General features: G+C 41.3%; 1 protein-coding gene across 1 annotated transcript; it reads right to left on the bottom strand.

The window, feature by feature from the left end:
- Positions 1-19,140: 19,140 nt before the first annotated feature.
- Positions 19,141-21,033, bottom strand: LOC137242290 (uncharacterized). The gene is made up of 5 exons (XM_067769631.1): positions 20,630-21,033; positions 20,312-20,567; positions 20,120-20,243; positions 19,494-20,058; positions 19,141-19,423 (listed from the first exon to the last, which is right to left on the bottom strand). Exons 4-5 carry the CDS (start codon positions 19,667-19,669, stop codon positions 19,279-19,281), a joined length of 321 nt encoding a protein of 106 aa, XP_067625732.1. The 5' UTR covers positions 19,670-20,058; positions 20,120-20,243; positions 20,312-20,567; positions 20,630-21,033; the 3' UTR covers positions 19,141-19,278.
- Positions 21,034-21,301: the final 268 nt, after the last annotated feature.

Genomic DNA, 21,301 nt, shown 5'->3' with positions numbered 1-21,301 from the left:
CTTGTCTGCCAAAACCAAGTCTGGGAATGCCTACATAGTCATTGCGTTGATATGGCAGGATGGAAGATTCCCTGTGAGTTTCGCTAGAACTAGAACGGGTGTAGTCAGGCTGAAGCAAGGATCCACTGGTGAACGTAATTCGATGTTGGATGCTTCTTTGACCTGAGCTGACACCGCATTTGTGATGCCTGAAACATGGGCATGCATTTTCCTCGCTGGCAAATTGATTCTGCGTTTCAGTCTTTCAGTTATAAAGGAACATTCAGACCCAGAATCAATTAATGCCCGCGCGGAGAAGTCGGTACCATTATGGTGAATGTGTACGCGAGCAGTCCCTAATAGCACACCTGTGCTGGAATTGGCATGGCAGGATTTGACATTCTGATTCGCAGAGGAAGGTGGTTGTCCCGATTCCTGTCTTTTCCTTGCCTGTGCCGAAGTTGATGGGGCATTATCCGCATCTTTGAAGGGATTTCGTACCGCCGGTTGCTGAAGTGTTTCCGCATGCAGGAGCGTGTGGTGACGAGAGTGGCATTTGGAACAGTTGTATGAACTGGTGCACCTCGTCACTGTGTGTCCTGGGGATAAACAATTCAGGCAGCCATTTGTGGATTTGACGAATTTAATCCTTTCTACCGGGTTTAAATCGCAAAAACGTGAACAGTTGCGTAATCTGTGCTCCGTAGATTTGCACATTTTACACATTGATTTTGTTGTTTGCTTGGTTACTTTGGTTTGAAAAGCACCAAGTCTTTTTGTAGGGTTTTCCGTCGACTGGCGCGACGTGTTTGATTTTTGCACTTTAGAAGTGGCATTCCCTGTAAAACCAGACACGGTTTCCGGTGTCTGGAAACGATTTGACAAGAATTTGTCCATATCCTCCCATTTGGATATGTCCGTCTTGTTCACAGTAAGTGCAATATTTCTTGCCACATTTTTTTTGGTTATAAAATAAATAAAACCGAGTAAAAAAAAAACAAAATAAATATTCTCAGTGCCACACGCGTAGTGATTTGGTATTAAGTGCGAAAAGTGTAAAAAATTAGTGACGAAAAGAAGGAGAAGTCCAAACGCGTAACATTAACGTTTTTAATTCCTTGTGAGTATCTGGCCTGTCCCCCCACCAGCGGTAAGGCTCTCCGGACACAGCACAAGGAAGAGGTACACATAACCTCACTTTTACATAAAATTTCACGCCATTCGATTTAAATTTTCTTTTTGCATCACTTTAATTTCACTAGTTTCTTAATAAACTTTCGCACAAGATTTATTACACGTTTTTACACTTTTCGTCGAGTTCATACCAGCGCGCGCACTTATTATACAATACAATTTAACTTGGAAGTGGCGAGTGGCCCCCTTTATTTACACAAAACACATTGGTGTTGCTTCCCCCCTGCTCCCTGTTTTACGGCAGAAATAATCTGCAAAGTCAGACAAAAATAAACAAATTAAAATTAATAATCAATTCTGCGTAATTTTAATAGTTGTTGGTTGGGTGATTCGCTCAGGTTTTCAAGTTTTATATCCCTTGATTAATTCGCGTTCCACTTTAATCCATGAACATGGAAACATATATTAGATTGGCCGATCGAATAATCGAATTCGAGGCCGATTTTAATGACATAAATGCGGCTCTGCACACTATACACACTCTTGCAATACAGCAAAAAGAGTTGCAAGCTAAGTGGGAAAAAGCCGAGACCGCCCTCGAGGAGTTGCTTGACTCTGACACGCTCGATGCTAAGAAAATTGCAGCGGTCAAGATCAAGCATAAAGCGGCATATGCCGTATTCCTGAGATGCATGTCGAACATGGCTGAAATTCAAACTAAATTGAAGGAGGAAGAAGATAGGGCAGTCAAACCTGAGGGAGAACGCACGCGCGAACATAGTATCCGCCTGCCAGCTTGTGATACTGAGGTGTTCAAGGGCGACTACCTATCTTGGCCAACGTTTCGTGACCTGTTCACGGCCATATACAAAAACAACAGTCGCCTAAGCCCGGTAGAAAAGTTGTTCCACCTCAATCAGAAAACTCAAGGTGAGGCAAAGGACATCGTCAAGAAATGTCCCTTGACAAATGAAGGCTTCGAAACAGCCTGGAAAAACCTATGTGAGAGATACGAGAATAAGCGGATTCTCGTAAACTCACAACTACAAATTTTGTTTAATCTAAAAAAGATAGATAGCGAGTGCGGCAGCTCTATCAAAACCTTACAGCGCGACATAAATAATTGCTAGGCAATTCTAAAAACACATCAGATCGATGTTTCAAATTGGGATGCGATTATTACCTATTTATGTTCGACAAAATTACCTGAAAATACGTTGGCTCTATGGGAGCAGAGCATTGACCACAAGACGGACATATCCAAGTGGGAGGATATGGACAAATTCTTGTCAAATCGTTTCCAGACACTTGAAACCGTGTCTGGTTTTACAGGGAATGCCACTTCTAAAGTGCAAAAATCAAACACGTCGCGCCACTCGACGGAAAACCCTACAAAAAGACTTGGTGCTTTTCAAACCAAAGTAACCAAGCAAACAACAAAATCAATGTGTAAAATGTGCAAATCTACGGAGCACAGATTACGCAACTGTTCACGTTTTTGCGATTTAAATCCGGCTCGAAGGACCAAATGTTCGGCCGGTGTGCGTCTAATCCTGGAGAGGTGGGCGCACCGGGTCGATCTCAGTGGGAATAGGTGTGTGGAATAGAAAATAAGCAAATAGACGAGATTTCTCGTTATAATATGTATGATTTATTGGGTAAATGTGAAAATAGCAATAGTTACAATATTACCTGAATAAACGCAAAAATACGGCAGAGATCGTTGGCGGCAGATGCGTGCTGTACGGCTGTTGAAATCCAAGAGGCCGGTTGTATAGAAAGCTGCAACCGTTGACCCGCAAAATCCTCCGTTTTGGAGGGGAAAGGCACCCACACATCAACCCCGACATGCATATGCATGAGTGCTGACAAAAAGCACACATACACGTGCATGTACATGCATGCACATGCATGTGGCGGTGATGGTGTGGGTGGTTATAAATTAAGTCGAGTATCGAGTATCGATTTGCAGAGTTGCATTGGGGGGGATCGCAATCAGATGCGGAAAAGTTAGGCATCCTGCCTAAACAATTATTGTAATAGAATTAAAAAGAATAATGATTATGCGACTTTAATCGAAAAATTAAAAGAAAGAGATCCTGATGCCACAAAGGATACAGTTATAAAAAAAATAAGTAGTTTGCGGGCGCAATACCGGCGTGAATCAAAAAAAAAAGAGAGGTAGTTTGAAGTCTGGTGCTGGTGCTGAGGATGAATATGTTCCTACTCTTTGGTGCTATGATTTGCTATGCTTTTTGAAAGTTCAAGAAGAACCTTTGGCAGGCGTTACCACAATGCAGGATGAAAATACAAACACATTTGAGGTAAGAAAAAAAGTTAAAATTTTATTGTTTCTTATTTTTTGTGAACACAAACATTCATTCTGTTTTTATTCCGTAAATGATTCACTTTCTTGAATTTAGTATATTGTTCTGCCAGGGAACTGCTCCCACTGTATTAAAATAATTACAATATTTTTCTCGAGTAGTTTTTGCTAAATTGGATGCATTGTTTGCACTTGAAGCTTGGAGAGCTGTAAGTCCATGGTCATTATGCCAATCGGCGTATTCTATCGCTCCGGGATCTGTTTCTTCAACATCGAATCCACCTTCAAAATACGTCTCCTCATTTTGCCTCCGTAAAAAGTTATGTAAGTAGCAACAGGTTAACACAATTTTCGTGACTTTTTCTGGTGATAAATTAATAGTTTGTAGGAGAATTCTAAATCTTGATGCTAAAATGCCAAAACAGTTTTCAACAATTCTTCTCGCCCGAGAAAGCCTGTAGTTAAAAATTATTTCTTCCTCCTTGAGTGTGCTGTGGCTAAATGGCTTCATGATATTTTCTAACAGGGGAAAAGCATCGTAAGCTACGAATACAAATGGTAGTTTTTCTTCGCAGTTTGGAAGCGGCTGAGGGTCAGGAATTTTGAAAATTTTTTGCAAAATTTTTTGTAAAAGTTGGTCAAATGTTGCCTTGCTCTTACGAATGTAAGTTTTAAAATCATTTTGTGACGTGAATTCCAGTTCTTTAATAAGCTCACTTTGTCCAAGAACTGCTCGTTTTTTAAACCATTCTTTGCACCAAATTCTTTTTTTGCGATCTTCTCTCTTTTTTTACGCTTAATTGCCACAGCGAGCAATATTGCTGCAGCGCAATTGTTGTCCGTATTCATCGCTGTCTGAAAGAGAACTAATATTCCATTGTGAATGATGACAAAGTGTGATCTCTTCTGCATAAACGTCAAAATTCCAAAGTGATTGGATCACCTGATTCGTATTTGACTATCGCTGTCTCATTCTGTATCTCTTTCTATCACCCGCTGAAGATAGGCGCCGCCTTATTGAAGAGCCTGTCAAAACGCTGAAAAGTAGCCATATTGAACAGCCTGTCAGGCAGTTGACAGATAAGATATCACACTTTGTCATGATTCACAATGTAATGTTCGGCCAAAAGTTCGTATGGTGTATGGCCAAAGCTGCGAACAAGATTGCGGAATGTTCGCGGAAATGTTCGTGTCTTGTATTTGGCGCTTTAGCTGTCAAGTAATCGGAATTTAGCTATTTCTTAAACGCGTGTTATCGTTTTTTTTTTAACCAATGTGAAATGGCATGTTTTAGCGTGAATATTTTAAGCTTTAAGAAAATTGAATTGAGTAATTGTGATGGATTCTGATATTTCAAGTAAATATTAGCATTATGGCGGCCACCGTGGTGTGATGGTAGCGTGCTCCGCCTATCACACCGTATGCCCTGGGTTTGCACCCCGGGCAAAGCAACATCAAAATTTTAGAAATAAGGTTTTTAATTAGAAGAAAATTTTTCTAAGCTGGGTCGCCCCTCGGCAGGGTTTGGCAAGCGCTCCGGGTGTATTTCTGCCATGAAAAGCTCTCAGTGAAAACCATCTGACTTGCAGATGCCGTTCGGAGTCGGCATATGACATGTAGGTCCCGTCCGGCCAATTTGTAGGGAAAAACAAGATAACGACGCAAATTGGAAGAGAAGCTCGGCCTTAGATCTCTTCGGAGGTTATCGCGCCTTACATTTATTTTATTTTTTATTAACATTATTAATGGTGTTTGTGATTTTTTAAAGTTATAAATGGACAAAGAACCAATTTTATTTAGGATGAAATGTTTATTTTTTTTATATTTTTGGTGTTCAAAACCAGTTTTGTTATTTTTCCAAGTCCGTCCAAGTGAAAATTAGTTTTGAACATTGTACTTGGTACAATTACTTTGCCAAGTCTATTAAATTTTGCTGCAGATATTGCAGATAAGGGGTTAGATAGAGGGTTTGATACACCCTTGTTTCTGTACAAAAAAAAAATTACCTCACTGCGCAGGAATTTTTTAGTGTTACACAGTGTAATATCTATTTTAATATAGACAATTAGTTACACAAATTATTATAATTTTTCATAAAACCAATTAAAAATTTACCCTTGATAAAGACAGAACAAAGTTATTACAATTCTTGCTGTACAACAACAAAAATAGCCTCACTGCGCACGTATATTTTACTGTTACACAGTGTAATATCTATTTCTCAATATAACCGATTAGCTACACAAATTATTATAATTTTTCTTTTGTTGAACAATTTTAAAAAGATATAGGCAATAACATTTTTTTGGCCGCCTAAAACTTGAAAATCTACCTATGTGCGCTGTGAATATGTAGTTAGTTCCTTGTCTGTTAGTCTTAGTTTTTGTTCGCAGAATTTATTAAGCGTCATTAAGTCGGGTTTTAGTGCAAAAATATCAGAATATTTCAAACATAAATACAGTAATTTCTTTTTAGCATAAGAAGGTATTTGTTTTGCTAAAATTGATTTTAGGTCTTCCTTGCGTTTTGAATCGATAGATGTATAATTTATGCGATAGTCATTGAAGTTTTTTATGTCTTCAGTTTGAATATTGAAATCTTTTACGTACTTGACCTCGTCGGTGGTGTTGATAACTTTTATAATTGGATTTTTTGTACCAATTGTACATTTTGCTCTGAAAACACCGTTGCAAATTTCATGCGAATCTACAAAAACCCAGTTGCCCATTCATGTTTCAAACGAACTTTTCTTTTAAATGAGTCTACAGAAACTGAGACTAAAAATTAATATTGATTTTTAAAATCAAGTTAATAGGGAAAATATGAGCAGCCAATGTTTGAAAAACACTATTGAGCAAAAGATTTAACTAATCGAACAGCGACTGAACGGGTGATCGAGGCTGTTTACTATTGTGAACGTTTTTATCAAACATTAGCACTTGTATGAATTCACAATGGTAATTGTGTTAGCATATTTGATTATGCATTTGTTCGTTTTTAGAAAGTCTTTCCCTATTATACCGTCCGAAGGAATATTGAAGTGTGAAGAATCAGAGGAAAAGTGTATTTGATGCTATTATACTTATACTAACTGTGCCTAGTGTTGTTACCGTGTCTGGTGTTACGCCTGTTATATTTATTACGTTACTATTGTCTACAATTACATCGCTTGCCAAAATATAAATTTTTATTAATGAAATGTCTGCCTGTGAGTCTACTAGAAAAGAACATATTTTATGAGAATTGCTACAAGCGACATCGACGAAGTCGGAAAAATTAAAATTTAGACAATATATGGACTGAGAAGTATTTAGTCGAATTGCTTCTGCTCCTCAGTGTTCGCGCCTGAGGGGCTTCGACACTTAAAGAACAAAATTGGCTGAATTTCTAGAATTTGAACCCTGGTTATTGGAGTTTCTGTTATTTATGGAACGATTCTTATTGTAATTGTTGGAACTGTTATTGCCTCTATTATAGTTGCGATTATTGTCTCTGTTAAAATTGTTATTTCGAAAATGTGTATTACTGTGTTGCCTGTTTGCGTTACCGTTAAATCGAAAATTACTATTGTTGCTATATCTGAAATTACTGTTGCCTCTAGAATTTCCACGGATATTACTATATCTTATCGGAGGTGACCGAAACGCTAACACTTGCCGCTCCTCAACTTCCTGTTCTCGCTCTATAACCATTTTCGCTACAACGTCCTTTGCATCTTTGAAGGTTGGTGATGCAAGGATTGATTTCACCATATCTAACCTACTATTTAAGGGCTAATTAAACTTCCTTAACCCATATCCATAACCATCTCCAATGTGATCGATTGATTGATTGATTGATTTTTATTACAGTTCCGTATACAGAAGTTACAAATGCTTTAATATAACCCGCGAAGCTAGAGTGCTTGTCTGCAGGTTTTGATTACATATATAATTACTAACATAGATACATAAGTGTCCACAAGTGACATTAGAAATTTGATTTTTGTTTTTGTTAAAATCAGTCCCCCTAAACTTTCAAAGTAATCAACATTAATTTTGGGTAATATAAGCATAAATATTATAAAAATATAATAAACTTTTAATATGATTTTTAATAAGATTTTCCTTTTAAATGTGTTTTGCAGATAAGTTAATTCTAATGGTAGTTCATTGAGAAATGTTGGAAGCAGTACTGACAGAATATTTTTGGTATAGTTGTTTGAAAACTTGGGTACTATGAGCCGAATTTCTAAACGTCTTCGAGTACCATGGCCGTGAGCAATTGTTACTTTAAATGTATTTTCATCATAAAACTCGTTTAGAACTGTTATTTTAAAAATTTACTTAGGTTAGGTTGAACGGGCCGGTCCATGAGGACCTCACATAAACTTATTGAGTTCGTAGTGTTACCAGAAGCTTGTTTTAACGACGAAACTGAAAAACCCCTATCAAAAACCAGGACCTATGTTATAAAATAACTCCGTTATCTTGGCAAATACTAGAAGCTTCCTAGGACTTAAGCCACTTGCTGCTTCTAGATATGACAGCTGTATCACTCCTAATAGCTGTAGTATTAGCCTGGCAAGTGCAGGGCACGCGCACAGAACGTGCTCGATCGTTTCCTCCTCCAACCCGCGCTTCCTACATCTGCTATCACTAACCCATCCTAATTTAAAGGCATGTGACGCCAGAAGGCAGGTCTTCCAGTAACGTGCCATGGTTGACTGTATCAAAAGCTTTTGATAGGTCTAGCGCAACGAGTTCTGTGCTATGGTGGGGTTTTTGATTTAAACCGCAATTTATCTGGGTGCTGATGGCATTTATCGCGGTGGTGGTGCTAAGGAGTTTTCTGAAGCCATGCTCATGACAGGCTAGCTGCAAATTTGCTTTGAAGTAGGGGAGCAAAATGGCTTCAAGCATCTTGGCTACTGGCGATAATAGAGATATCGGGTGATATGACTCTCCTATGTTAGCTGGTTTCCCAGGCTTTAGTAGCGGGACCACCCTGGCCATTTTCCATTTTTCGGGTAGTACAAAGGTGGAAAGAGGTTGAAGATATGTAGTATATATTTGAAACCCTCTTTCCCTAGGCTTTTAAGTTCGGCATGGCTATGCCGTCTGGGCCCACCGCTTTGGATGGTTTAGCATGACCGATGGCATCCTCAACCTCTTTGGCGGTGACGGCATTTGGTGACGCGCTGAATTTATGTTTATGGGCGTGTCTGTTGGCCCTCCATCCATCTTTGTCGACCGTAGATTGCATTATATATTGTCGGCAGAAAGCGCTCGCGCATTTTTTCGCATCCGACAGCACTTTGTCGCCAAAGGCGATAGAAACTTTGTCATTGTGCCTAGACGGATTCGATAGGGACTTTACGGTGGATCTACACCGGCAGAGAGATTACAACCGCTTAGGTGCTTCTCCCATTTCGCCCGCTTGTATTCATCCACAAGAAATCTGATGAGTTGGTTTATATCCCTTATTTGGGGGTCTCCTGGATCGAGCTGTCTTATAAGGTCACGTTCTCTCGCTAAACTTGCGGCCTCCGCCGGGAAGTGGGCCGAATTTCGTGAATTCTACGGGCGGGAATGAAACGAGCCGAGGCGGATTCAATGACCTTGCGGAAAGCACGCTCCCCTTGGCGGGCATCAGTCGGGATAGAGAAGGCAGCAAAGCCGTTGTCTGTAAAGGATTTGTATTCGCCCTATTTTCCTTTTTTTAAGTTAATGAAAGCGCGTTTTTCTGTGACGATGAAGTCTGCGGTACGCTCGATCGAAATAAGTATAGGCAGGTGGTCAGATGCCAATGTTACCATCGGCTGCCAGTTGACGCAGTTTACGAGTTCTGCGCTCACGATTGAAATATCCGGCGAACTGTGACAGCTTCCTACCATACGTACGGGGGCGTCTCCGTTTATTGTGCAGAACATCGTTTCTTCTATTTGATCCGCCAACATCTCACCCCTACTGTCCGCCTGCAAATTTGAATGCCATAGATCGTGATGGGCATTGAAATTGGCTAAGATAATGTGATTATTGCCAGCGAGTAAGGCATTGATATTAGGGTGGTATCCACTGGGGCAACAGATGGCAGGAGGGATGTAGATGTTGATGATTTCTAGGTTTGCATCGCCTGACCGGACAGATAAGCCTTGACGTTCTAAGACACTGTCCCTGCGGTCGATGTCGGGATCAAATATATGATATTGCACAGAGTGGTGTACGCGAGGCCGCCTCCATTTCCGCTCTCGCGATCTTTTCTGTGGACATTATACCCAGAACAGGTCTGCAGTGCAGATCTTGCTGTGAGTTTAGTTGAGTTTAGTCCGCTTCATGAAATCGACTATCTCCGTGATCTTCCCAGTTAATGCATTACAGTTTAACTGCAGAATTCTGAAGTGCATAGGGGGAGACGTCGTCACTCTGGGAGTAAGTGACGGGTGACTATGCCTGGGTTGTAGAAGGCTAGGACGCGACTGCTGTTGTGGCCCTGGGACTGGACGTTCTTGGGCAAGCATTGGGGTACCCGGTGTATTTGGGCATGCGGCCTGGCAACATGGCGCAATGAAACCCGTCAGGGGGTTGCCGTCGCGGATACCAGAACATCTAGGAAAGTGGCACCGTCCATGGCAGGAGCTGCATTGGGCGATGTCGCAAACATATATATTCTGTTCTGGCAAACGGTGCAAAGGGAGGTAGGGACGAAGAGTCTGTTTCCCTGACCTGCATAATTGCTGCCGGAAAAGAGGGGGGAGAAGACGGGGGAAGGGGCTGATGCTCGGCATTGCTCCCGACTCTACTACGGAGATTGTAGGTATGAGTGGGAGCAGCCGTGTGCGTTGGTGGCACCGTGGGGCGCGAGCGGCAGCGGGTACTTGTTGTGGCTTGCTGAGCAGCGGGGCTGCTGAAAGGTATCGGGGGCGCTAAGGCGGAGACTACGAGACGTCCTAGGGCGTGAACAGCAGGGAGCCACAAAAGATTTATAGAAGTTACGTGGACGTCTGGTTTTGGAATCTAGCCCAGAACAACCTGCCCGATGCAACCATCCCGTACACGAGACACACTGAACAGAGTATGACCGTCCTAAAAAGATTCTTTCCCGGCAGAAGCAGCAAAACCATTTCTCAGGACAGGGGTCAGGAGACGGACCCGGATTGGATTCGATGGCTTCCCGGAGTAAGAGAGTATGGAGCAGTCTTGCTGCAAGGAGCTGCTGCGAGGATGACAATTTGTGGAAGGACGCAACAAATTAATCGTCCGCTTTTACATTCCCATCTATTCCCATATGCCCTGGGACCCAATATAGATGTACGCTGCTCCCTGTCCCGATTCTCTCCAGAGACCGCTTACACTCTAACACGCATTTAGATGCTGTGCTATGCGAGATTATTGCCTTAATTGCTGCTTGACTGTCAGTATAAAAGTTAACACGGTTGCAGCTTAAGCTATTCTCTTCCAGGATTTCTACTGCTTTGGTTACGGCTAATATTTCCGCTTGGAAAACGCTACAGTAATCCGGCAGACTGTAGGATCTGCTTCTTTCCGGATCAGCACAGTATACCGCAGACCCTACTCCTTGCACTACTTTGGAACAATCTGTGTACACATTTATCGCCTCGTCCGCCATTTGCGCACCCTTGCGCCAACCGTCCACTTCTATTGTGGCCTTAAGATCTCCCTCAAAGCGCAGATAGGGAATCAGGTAGTCTGTTTGTCTTGTGATTGATGACGCTATACTACTATGGCCATATGATCGGCGCTCATGCTGCCCCACGGCACAGAGCCTTGTCGCAGTTGCTAATGCTATGTTCTTTGCTACAGGTGGAATGTGCGGAATGGCATACAGTGCAGACGCCTGGGTTGTTTTCAGGGCTCCCGTGATGCTAAGCATCGATAGTCTGCATACCCCTTCTAATTTTTTGAGGTATGTTGTTTTTGGTGTGGCTTTCCACCAAACAAGAACTCCATAGTATAGAATAGGGCTTACAATCGCCGTAAAAACCCAATGAGAAAGAGAGGGCGTTAAGCCTCACGTACACCCCAGCATTCTTTTACATGCATTGAATGCCGTTGAGGCCTTCTTCACCACCTCCTCCACGTTGAGCTTCCCTGACACCTTACTGTCTAGGATGATTGCTAGATACTTTGTGCAAGGTTTCTCCTGTAAGGTCACCCCACCTAACTTAAGCCTGGTCCAATTTGGGACCTTGTTCCTCTTTGTAAACAAGACCAAATCCGCCTTCTCCGCATTGACTTTCAACCCGACATTAGATGCCCAGGTATGAATATCCCGAAGCGCCCGATCCATCAAAGAATTAGTCGTTGGAAGGCACCTTCCACTTATGACAATTGCAACGTCATCTGCGTAAGCCGTAAGTTTTACGGGTCCCTCATCGAATCGTCTGAGCAGTTGGTTGATGACCAGCGTCCACAGCAGATGTGATAGCACCCCTCCCTGTGGCGTGCCCCTGTCCACTGATTTCGTGACCTCGTACAATCCCCATTGTGATGTAATCTTCCTGCAATTTAACATGCAGCCGATTACCTGATTACCACCTGATTAAGGCGGGATGTACTTTAATGTAATTAAGACCATCCATAATCGCCCATTTAGAAACATTATTGAAAGCACCGGCAATGTCCAAGAAGACTCCTAGAGCATACTACTTATATTCCAGGGATTTCTCTATGCTTATTACCACCCTAAGCAATGCGGTGTCTACCGACTTGCCTTTGATGTACGCATGCTGTGTTGTGGGGAGCAGCTTTTCATCCACGTTGGAGTTTATGTGCACATCTATCAGCCTCTCAAAGGTTTTGAGCAGAAATGATGTTAAGCAAATGGGTCTATAGTTTTTGGGATACACGTCACCGATCTTCCCCGCCTTCGGTAGGAAATCTACACGAGCAGTTATCCAAGAGTGCGGTACATGATTCAGCCTTATGCACCCATCGAATATTATTTTAAGTCATTCCACGACCGCCCTACTTGAAACTTGTAACATGGCCGGGAATATATCGTCTGGGCCCGGCGGTTTAACTTAGACAACGTTTTCACTGCCCATTCGATCTTGGTATCGGTCACCAATCCCGGCACTACCCGCTCCATGATCGAAGTGTGAGTGATGTCTGCTGGCTCTTCTATACCGTCTCCCGATGGGAAATAAGTGCCGAGAAGCACCTCAAGGGATTCCTCACTATTACGTGACCATTCCCCGTTCTCTTTCTTTATTAGTCCCTGGACTATGTTTCCCCTTGCTCGGACTTTTTTCAACCGTGCTGTTTCGTTGGAGCACTCTATGTCCGTACAGATATTTTCCATGATATTCTCTTCGCCCTGGAAGTTTCACGCTTGTAGATCCTCAGTAGATCCCTGTACTCGTCCTGACACGCTTCGCTTTCCGCGGTCTTTGCCAGAATAAACATTTCTTTTACCTGTCTTCTTAGAAGACTCAGCTCATTGCTCCACCATGGCAGCTTTGCTTTTCCTCTGAATCTTCTTATAGGGCAAGCTTTGTTATACGCATTCATAAATGTCCTTGTTAGGAATTCATTCGACTCCTCCAGTTCCTCCACATTGGGCTCCTCTTTGGGTTGACCCAGTTTTCTTTCCACCTGTTTCTGGAATTTAGTCCAGTTCATTGACCTAGGGTTTCTAAAGTGTGAAGGGATTAACACTACCTTCTTTAGGGGGATGCTGAAGCTGATATACCCATGGTCGGAGAAGCATGGTCTATCAAGAACCATCCAATCATACCTTGATTTATCACGCTCGGAACTCAATATAATATCCAGAACATTGGTGGATGTTGGACCAATGTATGTAGGGACATTTCCCCTGTTGGCTATCTGCAAATTGGTTTGCGGGATGTAACAAAATAGAGATTCGCCTCTCTCGTTCGTATAAGCTCCTCCCCACGTAATCTTGGTGCGCATTTGCATCTGCGCCTATGACCAACCGCCCTTTGCGCCCCTGCTCCTGTACTAGCTTTTTGCACTCCATCGGTGGAACCTCCGCAGCATGGGACATGTAGCAGGACGCCAGGATAAATGTCTGCTTATTCTTTTGTTCAACGGCCACCACTACGAGGTCCTCAGTAGTGTAATTAGGCACTACGGTTAACGCCCGTCTTTCCTTTTGCGCGTAGTAAACGCCAAACCCGCGCGCGCTAAGTCCAGAAACCTTTCCTCGCGATGAGAACCACGGCTCAGCACCACGTCAAACGAACCCTCCTTACCGTTATTAGGAGTTCGCTCGACGCCACTTTACTGTTTTGGAGGTTTATCTGTAAGACCCGCACCACCATTGGGCTGTTTGTCCCCTCCATCACCTTCGTCGTGACGTCGTCGTCCTGCCCTTGCCCTTTTGGTTTAGGGTAATCGAGGCCCCCTTCAGCTTCTAGTAACTGTTATGCCGGGTGTTCCTCTGTGCGAGTCACTATACTATTAGGCGGTTCGTCCTCTTCTAACGTCTTCGTGCCGACGTCGGGGACCTCCAACTGTCTTCTTTCCCTTAGGATTTTGAAGTCCTTTTCGACTTCGCCCACCTCTAGCGTGTTAGGATTTTTATCCTCGGGACTTCTTTTCCTGAGTCGCATGTAAATTTTGCCAGTGCCAAAGGACATTTTGCCAAGCTGCGTGTACAAAATATCCTCCGCTTGCTTGTTTATTTGGAAGATGTAGAACCGACCTTCCTCGGTAGGCCGAGATACAGTAAATACCTACCAATCCTTTGTCGGTATGTTCGTATTCTGATTCTGCAGAAGTCGCAGTGTATCCTCCGACTTCATCACGCATGGTATCCATACCTTAACTTTTGGTACCGTGGGGACTTGCGCTGTATCCACCACCCCAAACCGCGTGTTCGTGATTTGCCTTTGGAGGTTTGGAACCACTTCCTCTAGCGACCGCAAGCTCGCGATGTTGTCGCACGCTATCATCTTCACACCATTATACCATCCCCCCGAATCAAAGGTTGGAAGGTGCTTAGTTGGTTGTTCCCGCATCATCTTAAGCATTAAGCTCCTTTCCACAGTCTCCACCTTTCAGTAGTCATTTGTCCGAAAGGACTGCTACGATCAAACAGCCCTACAGTCAGTGACTGTTTTGCCACATCACACATCTTCTCGGGAAAAGCCGGAGTCTTAGCGTTAAATCCCTTTAGCACCTCCGAGAAAGTCGGAGTCTTAGCGTTATCTCCCTTTGGCTTATCTCCTACTTGCGTAGTTGGAACTTCCCTCTGACTCGCAGCTTTCGAGGTAGTTGCTACCTCGCTATTGGGGCCCATCTGTCTTACATTTGTGCCTACTTGTTTTGTTTATGCGACTGCCCTGCCTCGCGGCTCTAGGCCATTCGACGCTTCCTCCTCCGCGTACCGGTTGCAGAACCGAGGGTTTCTCGCAGCAAACCTTTTGAACTGCCTTCGAGCTACTCCTACCGCCTCATGGGCCCGTTCCAAGCGCTCGATCTCCACTTCTGTTGGGTCGACCACTGCTCCCAAGCGTTGTATTCTAAGTGCTGCACGGTACTGCGAGATAGTTCTTTTTCCTCCTCTGCCCGTACCAACTCCGTTTTCATTTGTGTGCTTCTCCAGCACGGAGATCATTGAATCAGCACTACTCTCGTTCCCCGAGTCCGACGCATCGCTTAATGCGTATTTGTCGTCCTTGGCTTACAACTCAGTCCTCTTATCATCGTCCTTATTACAATCAGGTAATTAGTCGTTCATCTTGACCGTACGACCACCTGCCCGACAAGGCGGGCTCAGCGGTCCAGTGTTATATACCGGAAAAGAACCGTCCGCCACAGCAGCGCCCCGTTACTGTGGTAAGGCCATCAATAGTTCCCGAGGTGGCTCGGTATCGAGAAGGCTCCGTTCGAATACAGCCGAATTTATCCCCTGGCTGCAAATCGTCCAATAGGCACGGTCCGCATAACACCCTGGATTAGGGGGTTGGCAGTTCTTGGTCACCGACATCCTGCTGCCCTCCTATGAGGCGAAAACGGCGTAGATGTCAGTCCTAAACAACTCAGCCTCATAGTCGGGCGCTATGGAGTTCGGCTAGGCCCTCACACCAACGACAAGGTGCCTATCCTAGTGAGAGAAAAAATTTACTTAACGTCTAGTAACTTTATTTGGAGTATATATATTCTTTTTCTTTGCAAGTATTTTTAAATTATAATTTTGACTTTGTTGAAGCTTCCTACAGTATATTAAGGAACCCCATGCAGTGATACCGTGTCTTAAATAGGACTCTGATATGGCTATATATGCTTGGAACAAAACGTTATAATTTGTACAGAAACTTAGGTGTGTTAAAAAGTAAGACGACGATCTAAGGGAGTCTGGATTAATGATGCCTTAACCTAAAAATCGTGAAAGTTTCATAAATATGAAGAAAACGCAAAAAATTACAAACATATTCCACAAAAAATAAGTCTCTTAGTCATAACTTATACAAAACAATGAATAAAATCTACAAAAAGTTATTAAATTCACCAACTCAAATATTTTTAGGTAATGGATATGGCGAGAAACCAAAAACCAATTGGTTGGCTGTGGTATGATTATGGCGTTTGCGTTATGGTATGACACCATTAATCGATTACATTGATTTCAATAAGGTAGGTTCGATAAACTGTTTTATCTGGTTATGGTTATAAGGTTATAAGTCACCATTAATTGGCCCTTTACAAACGCTAAGAGTACGATTTTGATCGCCCGATGCCGGTCGTAATTGTCCGATAAAAATAAAGATATATATTTCGATGAGCGTGTGTTCATTTCAACCGATCACCGAATTGTTGCCGGCCGTTCTCGTTTTTCACTGCCGATAAATTCGCCCGCGTTCAATTTTATCGTCCGAAGCTGTTTATCAACTTGCATGCATTTACTGGAAAAATTTTTTAATTGTGCGATGGGCTGTGAAAAATTAATTAATTGTGTGCAAAACAGACGCCTTTTATGGGACAAGCACACAAAAACATACAACAACCGTGATTTAATAAAACGTTTATGGTCAGAAGTGGCAGCAGAGCTGGATGTAGATCCTGAAGAAGCGAAGAAAAAATGGGGCAATTTGAGGGACCAATTTAGGAAAGAAATCTGTAGGGTCAAACAATCAGGAAGATCAGGTGACGGTGCCGACGCAATTTTTACTCCGAAGTGGATATATTATTGTTATATACTTTTTCTTGCTAACCAAATTTCTCCAAAGAAGTGTCATGGCAATTTGCCTGCAGTTGTCAACGACACATATTCTTATGAAGTAAGAATAAATTTATACCAGATTAAAATAATTTATAATCTTTGCATATATCTAAATTAATGATAAATTCCCCGGAGTCGCCATTGGAGTCACAGCCGCTACAAACGCTACTGATGGACAGTCCATATATCAAAGCCCCCAACCAACACCTGTTTCCAAATACCGCCAACTCGTTTCAAGGAAAAAAAGAAATGACATGGATCAAGAATATCTCGACATCGAAATAAAAAAATTTAAGCTGTTCGAGTCTAGATCTGAGGATGCAAGTCATAGCGACCCTGACAAAAATTGTTTGGTGAGCTTGATTCCATACATGAAGGCCATGCGCGGTGGCAGTAAAATTTTAGTACATTAATGAATACTCCCCTCCCTTCCATTGTTGGGCATGCTGTACGTAACGATTTGGCCGTGTTACACATCAAACTTCCATACAAAAATATACGCGATATTGCACGTTATAAACCATTGTGCCGTCTAGTCTCTAACGGACACACACCAAGCCTTAAACTACTTAGTCAAGCGATTTTGGGTATAGAAATACAAGTCGGTGAACACAATTCTATAGACGCACGCGCAGCCAGGAAAATTTATAATCGTTTAAGTAGCGATTGGGAAAAACATTAACAAAAGCATGAAGGGCTCCACAAATAGTTGCCGCTAATGGATAAACAAGCCAAACTCTAAAAAGTAGAAGAGTTTGGTCTCATTTATTAATACAAAAAAAATATTTTTTTTTTCTTACTTGTACACATTGTGCCGATTAAATGAATATAGGCTTAAGTTGCTCGTATGCGCATCTCACCTCACGTCATTGACGGAATCAACAATAAAAAATTACTTAACATACAACAAGAACAAATTTAAACGAAAAACTGTAATAAACAATGAAAAATTTAATACTAAACATTTAAGGCCAATAATAATTTTTTAAAAAATTAAACATTTAAAAAATCTCGCTTGGCTTAAAAGAAATTTAAATCGAAAAAATATAAATATCATTTGTTTTGGGATTCAAGCCTTTTGTACAATATTCGTTTTTGCACACCAACCGCAAACCTGCACACACTCAAGTCTATAGCAACAAAACATTTTCACATTTTACGAAAGCACAACGTCTTACGCTGATCTTAAAACTAGCACAATTAGGGCCAGTAGTTATTTTGTAGTACGTTTTATGTTATTAATTATAATTATTATTTGTAAATGTATAATTGCAAGCAAAAGAAGACGACTATTATCGATTGTTAAAGATAATAAACAATGAAATATGTTAAGAATTATTCAATATACAAAAATTCATATTAAAAAATATTTTGTTTTCAAACATGTGTTTTATTATAGACACCCGAGGAAGCTTCGTACATATATCCGTCTAAGAAATATTCCCCACAAGACGCGTATGAAGTCCCGAACACAGCACCGAAATGGATACGAAAACACACTGATATGATCGGAAGGTAGTTGCGAAATTATCTCCACCAGCGGGCTATGGGGCCTAGAATATATCCGCGGCAGGTATGCTTGTCGTAAAAGGCTACTAAAACACCAAATTGATTCAAGGGGTTGTGTAGCGCAACCCTTTCAGGGTTTACCAGCGCAATTTATAGCTTCTCCAATCCAATTCTCAACCTCACCCACACGTGGCGAATCCTGTGTCTTTAACAACCGAGGCTCTGGCGGGATGGCTTAGAAGGTTCATGTGGTATACTAAATCGTTCCGGAGATGGTCGGGCTAGTATCTTAATGGCGCCAGTTAACGGAACGTACCGCATCAACATCGAAAACACTCCCCAAAACCTTCGGTGAGTGTCCTTATCGCTACAACAACAATCTCGAGATGATCCGGAGATAGTCCTGATAGTATGAACTCCAAATAGTTACGAAATAGCACGATGATGCCGAAGTGATCCGAAAATATCCGCAAAACAATTACGAACACTCCGAGTGTACTTCTGCCATGAAGATCATTACAGACTAATTAATATCTGTTGTCTGTCAAATTGCATCCAAATCCGTTCACCGGTTTTGAAATGATTGAATTCAAACAGACAGTCAATGAATGAATCTACACCCTGGACTCAACAATTTGCAATCCGATTTTACAAATCGACAAATTTTCAATGCTTTCGATTAAGTATGTATATACAGATTTGCTTTATTTAAAACATACATATTTTACAGCGCTTTTCTTTATCAGAATAAAATTTAGTACTAACCACAATATTTGCATGTTTTAAATTCTTATTTTCAAATGTACCAAACGCAACAATTTATGCCTCGAATCAAATTTTAACTCATAAATCTAATTCATATTTTTAATGCAGTATATTTAAATGTTCGTCGTTTTAAAGCAAGCGCCTGGAAATTTGAATCATTTGAGCTAGTTTGTGTTAAATTATTTTATGAAAACTGAGCTCAATGATTATTTTTTCTAATTAAAAGTACAGTTTCATTACACTAAACTACTAATTTATCGATGTAGCTAGTACGTCATTGCTGAGTTTGGATAAAATCTCTAATTTTGTTTGGCAAACATTACCAACTACATGAACTATTGCATACATTTATCAAGATTCGCAGAATTTTTTCATTAAGGACTAGTTGCTTCATTATTTTCTGCTGGGACAGCACACTTCTCGGTTTCTTCATCATTATTGCCATCACTGCCTACGTTACCGCTGGACACCGCATCGTCTTCATCAATTTCTATCGCGAATGTATTTAAATTAATCTCGCTACGTTTTATCCATTAAAGCAAAAGTAAGAAGTTAATAAAGTATGTTAATAAGTTAATCAATTACTTACATTATGTCGCTGCCTATAACCGCCATCGCCACCACCACCACGCCTCTGCCATTCATTCCCACCGCTGCTACGTGGTGTGTATTGCTGCCACTGTCCTCCTGCAAAACCTCCAGTACTGTTGCGAATATTTTGTCAGTTGCCTGAAAATCGATTTTGTTGTTTTTGATGGCTCCCATGTCCCCGTTGCTATCTATTTTGATAATAACTGGTACCTCCTCCTGTGGTATTAAGGCTGTTGATGTAATGGGGCGCGCTGGCGTTGAACATTTGCCTGGGCCATTCTGTATGACTTTTTGATCCGTCAACTTGCATTTGTATTAAGCTAAAATCAATATCTATAACACGCGCATAAATCCATTTGCCATTTGATTCTGTGGTCATGCTTTGGCCTTTCTGTGTTTGTACCATTGAACGGTTTATAGAATATTGTGTCAAATATTTTTGAATAAATTCGCGTAATGCAGGATGTACGTCCTCCCAAACATGTTCGGAAACATTACTCACCAATCGTACGTCTTTATGGGAAACATATTGAGTATAACCATCATAGTAGAAAATTAGGTACCTATTGTATATACAAAATTAAATATGTACCTTATATAAGATACTGATGAATAGATAATTACCTGTATTTATTGTTAGGCTTCAATGGTTCAGCAATAATTCCAGGATAAAAAGCGCTTTGAGTTAACATTTTCTCTTTGCCACGCGACAATGAAGTGGCATCAAAGTAAGCAATTACACGTGAACCTTAAAGAACAATTTATAACATATAATTCAAGGGATATTGTTTTCACACAAGTATGGAGTAAATGTACCTATTGGAAATCGTACTTTTGGTGGATCATAATATGCTAAATGCTTTGCTTATACAGTTTTCACCATTTGATATTCAAGCTTTAAGAATTTAACATTATAATGTGGCACTTTTGGAAGTGTACCAGGAAAGCCAGGTTATACCGGTTCAACTACCTTACAAGGTACGTAGCGGGCAATTGCTTTATTCTTCACTGCATAATATATGTGATTGATTTCAATTGGTGGACGTGTTATTTCGCCTACAGTTGGACAAGTCTAAAAGATTGGAAATTTTGTAATTGTAGAAAACTGTTTTATTAAATGCATTTATATCCCACTTTTAGTTTTTAAAGATACTAAGTCAAACTGCGGAAGTGATCAAGCATGCCACATCGCTATGGCAGGTGGCACAGTATCAAAATATTTTAGCTTGATCTCAGACACTACATCATCATCAGTTTCAAGTGTGACCTTAAATATATCACCCTGCTTAGTTTGTACCAAAAAGAAATACATGCTCTTGGTGCAATGTGTCGCTGAGCATATAAAGATCATGCCACGATCAGGATCATCTAAATCATTACGCCGACGTGGTATAGGACAACGTATATCTTGCTGATCACCCAAATTTTTATGTTTTGAATAATTTTTTGACCGTCATTTCCCCCGGGTACAGAAATTAAAAAGTTTGCATGCGTACCACATGAGTGAGACCAAGATCCAATTCATAGAAAGTCAGTGTTTGCTGTGTACGTTGAGCAGCATCGCCTGAAAGGCAAAGTGTATTTAAGAATTTGCAGAAAATGTACTTAAAGCAAGTGCGATTTATATTTAAACACAAAATAAGCTAAATGTCAGCTACATATCAGTGAAGTATTTGCAAAAGATTTTCATAAAAATACCAATGGTTCAGGAGCTGTTTTTTATTGCACTTTGCCAGGCCAAATGACATGTATTTATTCCTCGCATCTGGCATGTCTAATAAAAGTGCATAAGTATTCTATATCAAA

Source organism: Eurosta solidaginis, chromosome 2 (genome assembly GCF_040869045.1).
Source record: "Eurosta solidaginis isolate ZX-2024a chromosome 2, ASM4086904v1, whole genome shotgun sequence".
NCBI lineage: Eukaryota > Metazoa > Arthropoda > Insecta > Diptera > Tephritidae > Eurosta > Eurosta solidaginis.
Note: the sequence above shows the minus strand (reverse complement) of the source record. Positions and strands in the feature narration are given on the sequence as shown.